Source organism: Anguilla rostrata, chromosome 6 (assembly GCF_018555375.3).
Source record: "Anguilla rostrata isolate EN2019 chromosome 6, ASM1855537v3, whole genome shotgun sequence".
Taxonomy (NCBI): domain Eukaryota; kingdom Metazoa; phylum Chordata; class Actinopteri; order Anguilliformes; family Anguillidae; genus Anguilla; species Anguilla rostrata.
Window position 1 is genome coordinate 11,968,179 of NC_057938.1, and position 16,130 is coordinate 11,984,308.

General features: G+C 39.4%; 1 protein-coding gene and 1 long non-coding RNA gene across 2 annotated transcripts; both read left to right on the forward strand.

Moving 5' to 3' along the window:
- The first annotated feature begins 620 nt into the window (after positions 1–620).
- c8b (complement component 8, beta polypeptide) lies at positions 621–9,017 on the forward strand. Its single transcript, XM_064338405.1, has 12 exons — positions 621–779; positions 2,028–2,151; positions 2,543–2,690; positions 3,045–3,186; positions 3,595–3,727; positions 3,823–4,020; positions 4,429–4,669; positions 6,315–6,443; positions 7,052–7,215; positions 7,616–7,769; positions 8,473–8,541; positions 8,817–9,017. Exons 1-12 carry the CDS (start codon positions 694–696, stop codon positions 8,969–8,971), a joined length of 1,743 nt encoding a protein of 580 aa, XP_064194475.1. The 5' UTR covers positions 621–693; the 3' UTR covers positions 8,972–9,017.
- A 3,347-nt stretch (positions 9,018–12,364) lies between these two features.
- LOC135256536 (uncharacterized) lies at positions 12,365–15,869 on the forward strand. Its single transcript, XR_010330449.1, has 3 exons — positions 12,365–14,824; positions 15,369–15,416; positions 15,731–15,869. It is a non-coding gene; the product is annotated as an uncharacterized LOC135256536 (long non-coding RNA).
- Positions 15,870–16,130: the final 261 nt, after the last annotated feature.

A 16,130-nucleotide genomic window follows, 5' to 3' on the forward strand; every position in this document is an offset into this window, starting at 1 on the left:
CCACCAGATTGTTTCCTTCCCCACCCTTGGGTCCCAAGTATTAGGTGCTCTTTTCCGTTGTTGCTGTTGGAGCTTTGACTTCGACATTATAATTTTACATTAAATTATAATTACATTTGTTTTGAGCAGAAGGTGAAAGTTGAGGTAATGTGGTTGTTTCCAGTAAAGGGGCACTATTATGGACCTTAAGGTGATAAAGACTCTAAACAAACAGACATTTCCTGGCAGGCTGTGCTGTGTCCATTGATGTGGAAATGATTGCAGTCCCCTGTCTGCAGGTAGTCAATCACAATGAATGATTGAGCAATGGCATGCAAAGCGAAGGACAAACCTGACTTGGTAATTTACTAATAACATAAAACACTTTCTGTGCTGTTCTGGTAGTTTTATCACCAGATATAAAAAATAAAAGAAAATAAAAAACCTTTTTAGGACTGAATTTTGAAGGCAGTCTGTATAAAATATTTGGAAACAGTTTTGATGAGAATTTGTTCCCAGTTATTCCAACATTCTCAATCTGTCCCTGGAAGTCCACCTTGAAGTAATAATGAGGGTCACATGTCAGAGTCCAGTTAGGGGGGTTCATGACCTGGGAGATGTTGATTTATGCCTATTTGTACACTAAGCATTGAGCAACCTGTTTCATCTGCCTCACAGAGACAAAGTTTATCTTCCCCTGAGCTCAATTTAGCAATGGCAGTCACGTCGTCTTCACACACGCTTTGGAGTAGAGAATGCTCACTTTCATTTCATGCAATACTCTGTTTCTTTCTCTTCATGTAAGTAAACAGCTTTGTTATGATACTTTGTGTGATATACTGTTGAAAAGTCAGCTAATTACAGAAAATGATGTGTTGGCATGGTAAATATACTCTTTGTCATTCTGGTTCAAAGTTCCATAATTTGCAGGACCTTCACTGAAATTGTATACTGTACCTTATTTTGTGACAGTTAAGAAAAACCTGTATTATACATTATGTGACTCAATTCAAGTCTGACAATTCAAATCTGGCAGTGAGCTTTTTTTGTTTTCTGTTATGTTACAGTTTTATTTGATTTCAGTTTTAGATAAATAGAAAATTACTGCAACATATTGATAATGGAAGCTAATTATTTGCAAATGAATCTATTTCCAATGTTTACTATGTAAACAGGTTAAAGTAGATATTTGTAGTCCATGTGGTTTTAAAGCAAGTATACTTCTCTAAAGTGTAAAATATGAGTTTACATGAATGCCAACATTTTAAAGTAAGTTTTTTTATTGGCGAGGGCCAAAATTTCACCCCTGAAAATGTCTTAATGTTGAGCTATATCTGTAATGATTCAGCAGGAACCTGGAGGCTCATGGGAATTAACATGTTCAAGACTTTTTCAGTTTTTACATTTAGTATCCAAGTTTTATTCCAGTTATTTCGCTAACTGGTTTGTAGTCATGTAGACTGAAGTCTACACAGCAGTGAGCAGTGAATGCATTTCATAGTAATGCTATTAGAGAGACCAACAGTGATGAGCTGTGAATGTATTTCATTGTAATGCTATTAGAGAGATCATCAGCAGTAAGCAGGGAATGTATTTCATTGTAATGCTATTAGAGAGACCATCAGCTGCAAGCAGTGAATGTATTTCATTGTAATGCTGTTAGAGAGACCAGCAGCAGTGAGCTGTGATTGGATGTCATGGTAATACAGTTAGAGAGACCAGCAGCGGTCAGCTGTGATTTCATGTCATAGTAATACTGATAGAGGGACCAGCAACAGTAAGCTCTAATTGGATGTCATAGTAATGCTATTAGAGACCAGCAGCGGTGAGCTGTGATTGGATGTCATTGTAATGCTATTAGAGAGACCAGCAGTGGTGAGCTGTGATTGGATTCCATAATAATGCTATTAGAGAGACCAGCGACAGTGAGCTGGGATTGGATGTCATAGTAATACTGTTAGAGAGACCAGCAGCAGTGAGCTGTGATTGTTTTTCAGATCACTGAGCTGGAGAGACCAGTAGTAACAAGCTGTGTTTGTGTTTCTCAGTTGTGTTGTCAGAGAGACCAGCAGCAGTGAGCAGCCTTCACTGCAGGCCACTGTGGACCCAGTGGACTGTGTCCTGACAGACTGGTCTTCATGGACACGTTGTGACCCCTGCCAGAAGAAGAGGGTGAGTTTGGTGTCCATTGTCCAGTGGCCATATGGAGTAACTGTGGAGGAACTCACATGCAGAATTCATTCCATGCTTGCTGTACATTATTGCATATTCCAGTGTTCAACAAGTGAAAAATATGTGATTCCTCTTAGACAAATTATTGTTCATTTTGCTATTTGCCAAAATTGGAGTTAGTGAAACTAGCTAATTAATGAGCAATTTCCCCAATTTATTAAAAATCATAAAGCACTAAACCCCCCACCTTTACTAATTGCCTAAATTACTTTCAAATACTCCACTATTTATCATGTTTTATTACTGAGGCAAAGATCTCATTTGAAGTATCCCATAATATGCATGTCTTTTTCCATCCCTAACATGAAGCTGTGTCTGTTTCCCTTCCCAGTATCGTTACAAGAAGTTGCAGCAGCCATCTCAGTTTGGTGGTGAGCCGTGTAATGTGCATGGCCGTGATGAGGAGTCCTGTACCCCCTCTGCCAGACTCACCTGCAGAGACGTTCCATCATGCGAGGGCTTTGCCTGTGCCACCACAGGTATTGTGTCTCTGTGTCTCTCCAGGTACTGTGGATTTCACAGGCAATGAGGTCTACACAGGTACTGTGGTTGGTGCTGGGGCAGTGATCACACTGGTTATAGCTATCTTGGTGGTTAACGCTGCATGTGTTCGTAAGATCTGTGCTTGATGGTTAGCACTGCACTTGTTGGTTAGCGCTGTGTTGGTGGTTAGCGCTGCACTTGTTGGTTAGATCTGTGGTTCTTGGTTAGCGCTGTGCTTGCTGGTTAGTGCTGTGGTTGTTGGTTGGCGCTGCACTTGTTGGTTAGCGCTGTGTTGGTGGTTGTTTGGCAGTGTGTTGCTGTACTTAGCGCTGCAATGGTTTCTCTCTCAGGGCGCTGTGTGCCGACTCACTTGCGCTGCAACGGAGATGATGACTGCGGGGACGGTTCTGACGAGAAGAGCTGTAAGAGCACAATCCGAGCTTGCAAAGAGAAGACCGAGGAATTCTGGGGCATTGAGAACCTTGCAAAGGGGTGAGCAGCCAAATGCAATCTTCCTCTTAAGATCACATAAACACAATTGTGCTGTCATGCAGTACACTGATTGCAAAGATGGGGTATTGATGCCATCATATGATATGCCTCCTTCAAATACAGTGCTTGTGGTAATGCAGTGACACACAAATTACTGACATGTCATGCAGTGTGGCTATTACAAAAATGATACCACAATAAGGTTGTCATGGAATATGTATCTAGAAAATAATATGCCATGATAAAGCCAATATGACACTTACAAATGCAGTAACACAGTAGTCATGTAGTACAGGTCCCACAGATATAACACAATGATGTTGCTGTGGGATTACTCCTTTGGTTTGCTTTCTTTTGGCATCGTGTCCACTCACGGTTTCCTGTATGTTTGTTTTTTCTCTTCTTTAGAATCAACATACTGAACAGCAATCTGGAAGGAGTGGTTATTGATAACAGATATTACGCTGGAAGCTGTCTGCCACATTACATCAAAGACATCAGATTCAGAAAACCTTATAATCTGCAGCAATACACTGCTGAGGTAAATAGACTCATGACAGTTAGGCGTGGTGTTTTCTATCTTGAAGTGTCATATTGAATCTGAGATTCAAATTTATTTTTTCTTTCCCTCTGTAGACAAAGGGATCCTATGACTTCACACTTGATGAATTTGAGTCCTACTCCAGCTTTGAGAAGCACAGGATGGAGGCACACTTGTCTAAGACTACTGTGTCCATTGGCTTTAAGGTCCCTGGAGCCTTTGAGTTCGGTTTTAATTACAACGACATGAAGTACAAGAAACATGAGCAGAAAATGCGTCGCTTTTCTGGGACGGTGAGTCCCGGGCCACTTGGAATCTGTCAGCGATGCTGTAACTGCAGACTGATTCCAGGTCATCATAACTTTTACACTCAGTGGTCTTACCACCCCAAAGCTGTTAATGTGAAGAGATACTCTGTCTTTTTAATGCAGGATTTTAGTCAGTCATTTGCTGCATATGTTTTATTGTCCAGTGAGGATAAGTAGTACACTACAGAAATATGATTTATGCCAGCTTCACATCAGTTGCAAGAATACGCACCACTTGAACCTCCAGTTGGCAGTCCCCAAACTGAATATGACCCATGTCCATTATGTTGTACCATAAAGGTTTCACATGAATGTTGTATGTGATTGTGAATGTCATATGCTACATTATGATTCTTGAACCTTTTTAAATTTTTCAATTTTCCGCACCCCCAGAAACACAGCTTTATTCGGGCGCACTCCAAGCTGGAGGTGGCCCGGTACATGCTCAAGCCGGGGGACCTGATGCTGCACCCCGAGTTCCTCCAGCGACTCCGAGCCCTGCCCCTGGAGTACAGCTATGGGGAATACAGGCAGATCTACATTGACTACGGGACCCACTATATCACAGAGGCCACGCTTGGGGGGGAGTACGAGTACACCGTCGTGCTGAACAAAGAAAACATGGAGAAGTCAGGTAGAAAAGAATGTTATGGGAGGGGGAGAGGGGTAGAATGATGAGATGCAATCTTTGGAATTTTGGTGAATTATTTGCTATCATTTTGTTTTTGAGGCGTTTAATCAACTTACATGTGCAGTGTGTAGAATTTCGCGGAACGGACTTGGCAGAAATGGAATATAATATTCATAAGTATGTTTTAATTCGTGTATAATCCCATGAAAATAAAAATCGTTGTGTTTTCGTTACCTTAGAAAAAGCCCTTTTATATCTACATAGGAGCGGGTCCCCTCCACGGAGGCCGCCATGCTGCATCACCATGTTTCTGTACAGTAGCCCAGAACGAACAAACGGCTCTAGAGAGGGCGCATTTGTAATGCCTGGGTATCTTCCAAATTAGCTGTGTGTAATACCACACATGTTGTGTACGGCGTTGTCGCCCTTTTTAGTACAGTCTGGCTTGAATGACAATCAGCATAAGCTTTCTAACGATATAGCCTATAGTATGTCTAATTTTGCTTTTGGAATAGTGTTTTATTGGTCAGCGTAATCGAAAGTTTTGTTATCATCGTATGCACGTACGCATGCACTCATTACTGCTGTAGCAGTAAAATACGCTGCAACTAACGAAACGTTGTTAACGATTTTTCGTAATTTCTTGGAAAATACGATTATTATTGAGGACTTCTGGGCATAGCTAAGCCATGCTGATAGACCTAGCTGACATTGTTTTCTGGTGTAAGACAGAAGCGGATAGAAATATGTCATTGATTTACTGTCTCTGTCTATATCTATTGAAAACAGATAAGATTTCATTATTGCTATGTAAGTGTTACTGCTGAAAATATTTCGGTTATATACGTTATTTTTGAAATTGGGTGTCTTTAAATAGGTTAGTGGTATTTTATAATGAGGATATTTCACACTGTAATGTAACCGTTAGTAGTGTTATAGTTTTTGTGACGCATCATGTCTTTCAATGATTTACCATGCAAAGCAACTAACTTTAGCAATAGAACGCTACCACAATGCGGAACAATTAACAGTCATCATCGCTATCTTACTTGTAAGCTATGACCTATAGTTTTACAGACTAAAGAACTAAATACAATTTATAAATCTATCAAGGAAGCTCATCACTTGACACTTGGCTACTCGATGCTTTCTTAGACGATGACATAATTTTTGGAACTTACAGGCCATCGTAGCTTCTCCTGCGTCGTTGGAAAGGGAAGGGTGATGGGAGGTGGGGTATTCAGTTGGTTGCAATCTGCAACCTCACCGCTAGATGCCAATTTAAGTGTGTGGGATCACAGTTGTTATCTTGTATTAGAAATGAGTGTAAACGTTATTGAAAAAACTTTGAAATTCTCTATTTTCTTTTGTATTTTCTGGCTATTTGTTTTGGTTCTCTCCAATTTGGAATGGCCAATGACAGCCGAAAGCCCATCACATCACGGCAAAATCTTTTGTCAGAAACACTTGCAAAGCAATGAAACCATATCCTGATTTGATGTGCGGCTTACGTTAGCTTTGTAATGTAATGTTGGCTGCGTCCTTCTGTAATGATGTGGGTGATTCTCAAATCTCATGCGTTTCAGTATCGGGATATTTTCCAGTATGCGTTTGTATGAGGATCTCATGCATCGCGTCTGTGTTTTAGGATACAGTCTGTCGGACACCAAGAAGTGCGTTCAGGCCGGTATGAAGGTGGGAATAAACATTCAGGGTGTGTACGTTTCTCTGGGAGCAGAGGGAGGAAGCTGTAAAGGCTTACTCAAGGAGCTGGGAGGTAAGGCTTTATTACTGTGCATTTATGCATTGTGACACGTCGTCTGTATGCATGTACCTTTCTCCCTTTTCTTTTCATTAGCACAATGCTGCTCAGCTGTGACACATTGTTCTATAGGCAGATGCAAAAGATGTAGGGGCCAATGATGATGAGGAACAGGAGCGGTGTAATTATTTAATAAATAGTAGAGCAGCACCTTTTCTATATATCGAATATAACCTTCATCATAAACGATTGTCTGGAGACTCTAAAAATGGTCAATAAAATTGAAATAATGTAAAAGGCAGAAAGTGAACTACCCCTTGAAAAACATGCATACTGAATGTTATTAAAGAGGAAAACCAGGGTTCTCAACACTGATCCTGGAGGGCCACATGCTCTGCTGGTTTTTGTTGTTATGCAGCATTTAATGAATCAATTAAAGCAGCTGACTACATAATTACCCCAACCGATTTCTTGGGCCTGAACTAGTTACTGCTTTTAATGTGAAAATAAACACCACCCATCTCTGTGGTCTACCAGTATCAGGCAGACATGGATTAAAGCAGCCATTTTGCCAGGGTCATGGGGGAAGCAATGAAATGATTAAGAGATGGTGCCTGTTGCAGATAGTACTGTGGAAAGGAAGCACGTGGAGGACTTTGTGGCCTTAGTGAAGGGGGGCAGCAGTGAGTCTATCACCCGGCTGGCCTTCAATCAGCTGCCCACCCCCGAGATCATGCAGGAGTGGGGCGATTCCGTCTTTTACAACCCGGACTTCCTCCAAACCAAGGTACCCCTTCTCTCACCCTCATAGAAGACCACAATCACAGCAAGGCTCACACGCCTATTTGGTGTTGAACAGATTCGGAATCAATCCCATGTCAGTACTGTTGATTCAGGAAATGGGCCGGGATTGAATGGAAACATCCTCATAGAACTTACTGGCCATTTTTCTATTTCATTAACTGACCTCTAGTTAATTTCCCGAATTGGTAGAATTGACCCCAACCCTGATGCTGAATTAGGGAATGAGTTAAATCCCACACTTGACCTTTCTTGTCAAGCTCTGATCTGGGGTCAGCGCTGCTCTTGTGTGAAGACTGTATGAGTACTGAAATAGTGCAGGAGGCCTGATCTGAGAACTGTGTACTTTCATGCTGGCTTGATAAGAGACTGACCTTGGTTTGCAGGTGGAGCCTCTTTATGAGCTGGTGAACCCAAAAGATTTTGTGAGTGCTGGAACATTAAAGAGGAACCTAAAGCTAGCCCTCAGCGAGTACCTGGATGAAGCCAGCCCCTGTCGCTGTGTCTCTTGTCTCAATAATGGAGTGGCCGTCCTCAAAGGTACAACTTATACTACTTCCGGTACACTTGCTCACAGGTACCCCATATACCACAACCAGTTTACCTGTTCAAAAGTACCTATGGTTCCACTGGCACTTTACATGCTAACATTTCATTAGCACGCATCGCCACTCATTTTCTTTAGTTTATTGAATACTTTTGGTGGATGTGTCACAGGTACCCAAATGTCTTCAATTTCCAAGGTATTCTGAATCAGCTAGTATATTGTAATTTCCACCTTGAAAAGTTAATAGGTGCTGCTTGTGATGTCATCGATTGTTACATTGCATTACATCTTTGGTGTAACAGGCAGAACTAATGGCAGCCATTCACACACCTGGTGGCAAATTAATCAACAATGGGTTAAATGCAGGTTTGTGGGAAAGGCTGACAGTTGCTTTTGAAGGGGCAGGATTGAAGCACAGTTAGACAATGCCCTGTGTTCGTGTATTGCATGTGGTTTTTATTTCTGAAATAATTTTAAATCTCGTTGATGTGCAAAGAAATGACTGGCTTTCACACAAATGCTGACACTCTGATGAAAGTATGATCTCTTAATGTTGGGTTGTGACTTGCCTCATTAGTGAGACATCTTAATGTTGGATTTTGATTAGTGTGAGTGATAAGGTGTTAAAAGTTGTGGTTAGATAGCATACTGTCTTGTTAAAATACGCTCTCCTCCTAATCTCCTATTACCTAAAAGGCACAAGATGTGATTGCATATGTCCTGTGGGCTTCAGTGGGAGAGGCTGTGAGGTCACCCAAAGAACTGGTAAGAATGTTTACAAAATCTTGTAATTCTGGCACTCTCAAAGTATTACCTTGGCTGTTGGATCATTTTACCTTGTAGGTATAATGATCAACAAGAAAGGCATTTCCAACACCACACGATTTGTCTGTCTTTGTGAACAGTGTTCATTTGCATAAGGCATGTCCCACTAAATTGGGAATTAATAGGTCTGTCATGCATGCTAACGGAAACATAGCTAGTGAATGATTCTGACCTTTGACCCTTCAGGTGTTGATTCTGACCTTTGACCCTTGCAGGTGTTGCAGTCGATGGAGGATGGAGCTGCTGGTCATCCTGGTCAGCTTGCAGTCTTCGCACCAAACACAGAACCCGGCAGTGCACCCACCCCACCCCACAGAACGGGGGTGCCCCTTGCTCTGGAATAAATTCAGAAACCACAGACTGCATTTAACTCACCATGCACATACAAATACAACAATAAAATGCATCACTGGGAATTGCTGTTTCGATTGGTCCATTTTCTCACTAGGGAAACAGGAACGTATTATAATGAGTGCTCACCTTGCTACAGAAACATTAATGCAACATATTCAAAAAGTAATGTGAGTAATGAAAATTCCTTTGATTCTCTGCTATTTAGTTTATATAGTACCCATCAGTTAGTTCAGAGCGCATAGTGGAGTAATTTAACCCAGACATATCCAGGTATATGCCTGTAATTTAAGGTGAGGCAGAGCGGCATTGAGACAGTCTGCTAGTGAGGCAGGCAGTTAGTGAAGTAGAGAGGCAGTGAGGTAAAGAGGCTGACCATGTAGAGGCAGACAGGAAATGAGGCTAACCATACGGAGGGAGACAGGAAGTGATGTAGAGAGGATGACTATACAGAGGCGAACAGGTAGAGAAAGAGTGATGTAGAGCAGTAGAGCCAAAACATTCAGTATTCTAGAGATGGGCTTCTCGGGAGGTGAAATGGGCAAAATTATTCATTTAAAAAAAGAGAAATATTGTTTCTTTTACTCAGCTCCATACAAAATTAATATTGACAGCTAATCTAAGAATGTTTGGGAGTGTATGATGAATATGAGTTTCCACTACCACCAAAGGCTGCAGGTGTGAAACCCCAGGGGGCGGGTAATACAGGAGCTACAAGAACAAAACCTCTTCAGCACTGTGCTGTTATACTTCACTGAGAGAGAGAACACATACAGGGACTTCAAAACACCCAGACAACAAACACAAATGCTTCCAATATTAATGATATTCTTTCATGCTATAGGTAAGAAAATAAGTATATTCTTATTCAGTTCATTGTATTTTTCTTTTCAAATGTCGAAATACCGACTGTGATATCCTGAAAAGTCTGTTACTTGAAAATGACTGTATTTCTGAAGTATATGTAAATACTTTATTATTTGTGTCCAAAAACTAGGCATGTGTCACTCAGAAATGTGTCTACATTTTTGTGTAATATTTTCCAGGCAATATACAAGGTGACTCCGTCCTTCAAAATCACTCAGTATTCTTGACTGAAAATGAGATGGCATCACTGTACTGTCAGTATGACACTACCTCCGGCATTCCTGAATTGTTCTGGTACATCCAGCAAGAGAATAAATCACCAGAGCTCATCCTCAGTAATTATAATACCCGTGGAAATGGTTATAAGGAAGGACTCACAGCAGCTGATGAAAAGTCTAACAAGACCTATAATCTGAAGATCGCTGCAGCTGTGCTGTCTGACTCTGCCACATACTACTGTGCTCTGAGGCCCACATTGTGTGAGTCTGTTTCTCACCTCGTACCAAAACCTCCTTCCTCTGTGTCATACTCCATAGGTTACACTTACCAGGCTTTCAAAATGAGCTGAAATTGATTCACAGACTCAGAATTAATGTATAGAATTTTTCGTTTAAATATTTTTCAGTCTAGTCTAACTTGACTGCAGATAATGAGGAAATCAACTAAACTCAATATGTAAAATAGATCTTTGGCAATTATATAACAGTTTTTACCCTTCCAGTTTATGGAATAGTCATATTGTTCTGGTCTCCCTTAATGCACAAAGATGTGAATTACACTTAGTTTTCCAGGCTAATGTTGTGTATGAACCTGTCATGGATCTCTATTCACACCAATAAAACGTATCAGAAATGTGAAATAATCAGCTTTCTAAGCGGCTTTTAACCAAAGTAAATGCATCTTCATCTTAATGAAAAGTATAGCGCAGAGAAGGAACTCTATTGACACCTAGTGGCGGTTTGGCAAAGTGCAATAGAGCTATTTCATTTTGGGGCCCAACAGCAAAGATCCTTTGGCAGCCTAGCCGCATTTGAGTTTAGAATCTAGAAGTATTACAATTGCAGATTTTACTGGACTTATATATGTAACATTGCTGGTAGTGCTAGCATTGTTTCTCCTTGTAAACCATTTGAATAAACATTTCAGATATACTGAGAAAATAAAAAACGAGTCTTCATTAAACAAACATGGCTTCTATTATTATATCACACCCTCTTTCTGAAAAAAGTTTTCAAATGGAGAACCTCGCTTTATAGATGCCTCAGATAACATTAGCTGTTAACTTAACAAATCATTAACTTAAATAAATAAATAAGTTTCATTGTTGTGGTGAGAAAATGCACTACCCACAAAAACTAGTGTCCCCTGTACAAAAACCATAATCTATGGCCATCTGGCTATAGAATCATTCAATGTACTTCCTAAGAAGACAATATAAGGGCACAGAGGCAGGCATATGTATTACAGCATATCCAATAAACACAAATGAAGGTGTGAATTTTTCCAATATATAACTTTAATTATGAAAAAGATATTCAGTTTTTAAGCCACCTTTTTTATTTCATGTATGTAATGCAGCTCACTGGTTTGACAGGATTATTTTATCAAAAAATATGAAAATAGCTTTTCTCTAAACTATAGAGGATGTGATTCTCAGTTAAGGTTTGTGTCCAGGGGAGGGGCTAAATAGTGAGTGGGGGAGTTTCATGTTAAAACTATGCTGAGGATGTTTGAGTTGAGGATTTGTTCTAACAGCTATCATGATGCTGCACTGCTTATTACTTCTGTTTTCAGCAATGGTGGGTAAGTGACCTATTGACAATTATCTATCTGTGGTACTGTTTTATTCCTGTCTTGTTTTCAGACTTATTTGAGAGCCCTGATTTAAACCTGATTTTTAATATAAAGTTGCGAATCAAATTTTCTTCATGAGGAAGACATAAATAATGATTTGAAAATTTTGTTTTGCCACAAATCACAGCTTGTCTAGTTTGTGTTGGTTTTTGCTGAACTTTGTGAAGAAAAAGGATCATTTGTATTTTTTGTTGAGCCAAAATGATAGAAAACGTTTAGTTGATTTCCATATCTTGTGAAATAGATATTATTGTGTGCTTTTTCTGAATTATGTCAGTTTTGTACAGTCAACAACATAACATGTACATTTATTTGTTCCTTCCACAGATGACAGTTCTCAGGATGAAATAACTGCAGTTAAAGCTAAAGTGCATGTTCTGGAGGGAAACAGTGTTTCACTGTCGTGCACTTATACAGCTGCTGTAGAATCTCTGTACTGGTATCGCCAATACCCCAGATCCAAACCTGAATACCTCGTCTTTGTTGTAAGCTCAGACAGGACAGAGGGACCGTTTACTGCTAAACACGATAGAAATAACAAAACAGTAGTTCTGGCGATCTCCGTCGCTGGAATGACAGACTCTGCACTGTACTACTGTGCTCTGAAGCCCACAGTGACAGGAAACCCATCATCTCTGTGCAAAAACCTCACACTAAATTTCAATGTGGTACAAAGTACTATATTGAACCACTGAACCATTTATTAGGACACATGAAATATAATATCAAACATATTTTCTTCTGCAGGTGACAGTTTTCAGTGTGGAATTACATCAGCAACAAATGCAGTGCAAGCTTTGGAGGACAGCAGTGTCACACAGACTCTCAGCCCTTAAAAACATTAATTTCAGTACCTTCTGACCCCGTTTCAACAGACAGAATTCATAAACAATTTCACACGTCCACAAGATAAAGACCCAAAACGAGGGGATTTTGCGTTTTTTTCCTTCTTCTTTTTTTTCCTGCCTGATTACATCATCACAAATGCTCCAGGCCCACAATGAACACGTCTCCCCATTGGACATTTACATACATCTGCCAATAATCACAACGAATACAGACACAAAATGGACATATATGCAAATGCACACGTTTTAAAAAATAAAACTTTGCAGTTATGATGTCTGCTTAGCTAGTAGCTCACTGGGTAGCTAGTTTGCTTTAGGAATGTTTTGGACAACTAACAGACATGGGTTCAATTCCCCCCTTGGAATCAAGCGAGTTTCAAACTCATTACACTGGCTTGCTGGCTAACTGAACATTCAAACTATTTCTTCTGTATCTGTAAAACTGTAAATGTTAAACTCTACAATTTTTTTTTAGTTTAACGTTAGCTACCTTGCTAACGACACAACAGACCGAGTGTACAATGTTAGTACAGACACCTCTGAAATTAAGCATCAAAATTTAATTGTGATTTGGTCCGGTAGGTAACATTCTCTAAAGAATTACTTGAAACAATTTAGGAAACATTGGCTAGCATTGCTTTGGAATACAGCTGGTTCAATTTGTCTGAGGTAAGATAGCCAATATTGTTTCTGCTAACTTAGTGTCATTTTGACATCAATACTTTTAATTTCAGGCCTAGATTTTGCCAGTTTGAATGAATGACTATTTGACAGTGCTTTGTATGTGTGAATAACTTGGTATTTGTGTACCATGAAAAAGTGTTTAAAATGCTGATCTAAGAATGAGTGTATGACAAATGTAAGCTGCCACTACCACCAGAGGCTGCAGGTGTGAAACCCCAGGGGGCGGGTAATACAGGAGCTACAAGAACAAAACCTCTTCAGCACTGTGCTGTTATGCCTCACTGAGAGAGAGGACACATACAGGGACTTCAACACACTCAGACTACAAACACAAATGCTTCCTCTATTCATTATACTCTATCACAGCATAGGTAAGAAAATATGTATATTTTCATTAGTTTACCAGACTTTTTTGATGAAGTTAAACATGCAAAACTATTTGAAAGCATATATTATTTACTAGTCCTCAATCATTTGTTTATATTGATTTTTTTGTGAAATTGTTTTATATTTTCCACTTGATATTAAAATTGATTGATGAATGGTATCTCTGTTCTTGTGTATTGTTTTCCAGGTGACATACTAGGCGACTCCATCCATCAGAATCACTTAGTACTCCTGATGGAAAATGAGAAAGCATCATTATACTGTCAGTATGAAACTACTGACCCTACTCCTTATCTTTTTTGGTACATCCAGCGAGAGAATAAATCACCAGAGCTCATCCTCAGTAATTATAATACCCATGGAAGTGGTTATAAAGAAGGACTCACAGCAGATCATGAGAAGTCAGACAAGACCTTTAATCTGAAGATAGCTGCAGCTGTGCTGTCTGACTCTGCCACATACTACTGTGCTCTGAGGCCCACATTGTGTGAGTCTGTTTCTCACCTCGTACCAAAACCTCCTTCCTCTGTGTCACACTCTATAAGCTACACTTACCAGGCTTTCAAAATGAGCTGAAATTGATTCACAGACTCAGAATTAATGTATAGAATTCTTCTTCGCTTAAATATTTTTCATTCCAATCTAAATTGACTGCAGATAATGAGGGAATAAACAAAACTCAATGTGTAAAATTGCACTTGTATGGCAGTTCTTACTCTTCCATTTTATAGAATAGTCATATTTTTCTTAACACACAATTTCTCCCTTAACACACAAAGACGAGAATTACGCTTAGTTTTCCAGGTTAATGTTGTGTATGATACAGAGCCTGTCAGGGATCTCTATTCACACCAATAAGTATCTTCATCTTAATGAAAAGTGTAGTGCAGAGAAGGAACTCTATTGACATCTAGTGGCGGTTTGGCAAAGTGCAATAGAGTTATTTCGTTTTGTGGCCTAACAGCAAAGATCCTTTGGCAGCCTAGCCGCATTTGCTTGAGTTTAGAATCTAGAGGTATTGCAATTGCAGATTCTACAGGAATTCTGTATGTAACATTGCTGGTAGTGCTAACTTTGTTTCTCCTTGTAAACCATTGAAATAAACAGTTCAGCTATGCTGAGCAAATTAAAAATGAGTCTTCATTAAACAAACACGTCTTCTATCATCATATCACAGCCTCTTTCTGAAAAAAAGATTTCAAATGGAGAACCTCGCTTTATAGATGCCTCAGGTAACATTAAACATTATTGTCCTTTTAAAGTTACCCATAAAGCATTAACTAAAATAAATAATAAACTTTCATTGTTGTTGTTAGAAAATGCACTACTCACAAAAACGAGTGCCCCCTGGTCAAAAAATACATTATGTGGCCATCTGGCTATAGAATCATTCAGTTTACTTCCAAACAAGGCAATATAAGGGAACAGAGGCAGGCATACGTATTACAGCATATCCAATAAACACAAATCAAGATGTGGATTTTTCCAATACATAACTTTAATTATGAAAAAGATATTCAGTTTTTAAGCCACCATATTTTTATTTAATGTACGTAATGCAGCTCACTGGTTTCACAGGATTATTTCATCAAACAAATGAAAATGGCTTTTCTCTAAGCTATAGAGGATGTGATTCTCAGTTACGTTTTGTTTCCAGGGGAGGGGCTAACTACTCAGTGAGTGGGGGAGTTTCATGTTAACTATGCAGAGGGAGTCAGTCAGTGGAGGACTTGTTCTTTTCTAGCTGTGCTTAAACTCAGTGTTTATTTCTAACAGCTATCATGATGCTGCACTGTTTATTACTTCTGTTTTCAGCAATGGTGGGTAAGTGACCTATTGGCAATTTTCTTACCTCTGGTGATATTTTTCCCGGTCAGACTTGTTTGAGAGCCCTGATTTAAATCTGATTTTTTAATAGAATGTTGCTAATTTCATTTTGTTTAGCTACAAATCACAGCTTGCCTAGTTAGTGTAGGTTTTTACGATCATTTGTATTTTATCATGAGCCAAAATTAGGGAAAACTTTTGGTTGATTTCTGTATCTTGTGAAAATACATATTATTGTGTGCTTTTTCTGAATTATGTCCATTTTGTACAGTCATCAACATAACACGTACATTTATTTGTTCCTTCCACAGATGACAGTTTTCAGGATGAAATAACACCAACAGCTAAAGAAGTGCATGTTCTGGAGGGAAACAGTGTTTCACTGTCATGCACTTACACAGCTGATACAAGCACGTTGTTCTGGTATCGCCAATACTCCCGATCCAAACCTGAATTCCTCATCTCTGTTGTAAGCACAGACAAGAGAGAAGGACAGTTTACTGCTAAACATGATAAAAAGAACAAAACAGTAGTTCTGGAGATCTCCTCTGTTCAAGTGACAGACTCTACTCTGTACTACTGTGCCCTGCGGCCCACAGTGACAGGAAACCCATAAACTCTGTACAAAAACCTGACACAAAATTTCAAAGCTGTACAAAGTACTATATTGAAACATTCTCTCTGGTTCTTTAAAATGAAACATTTTCATCA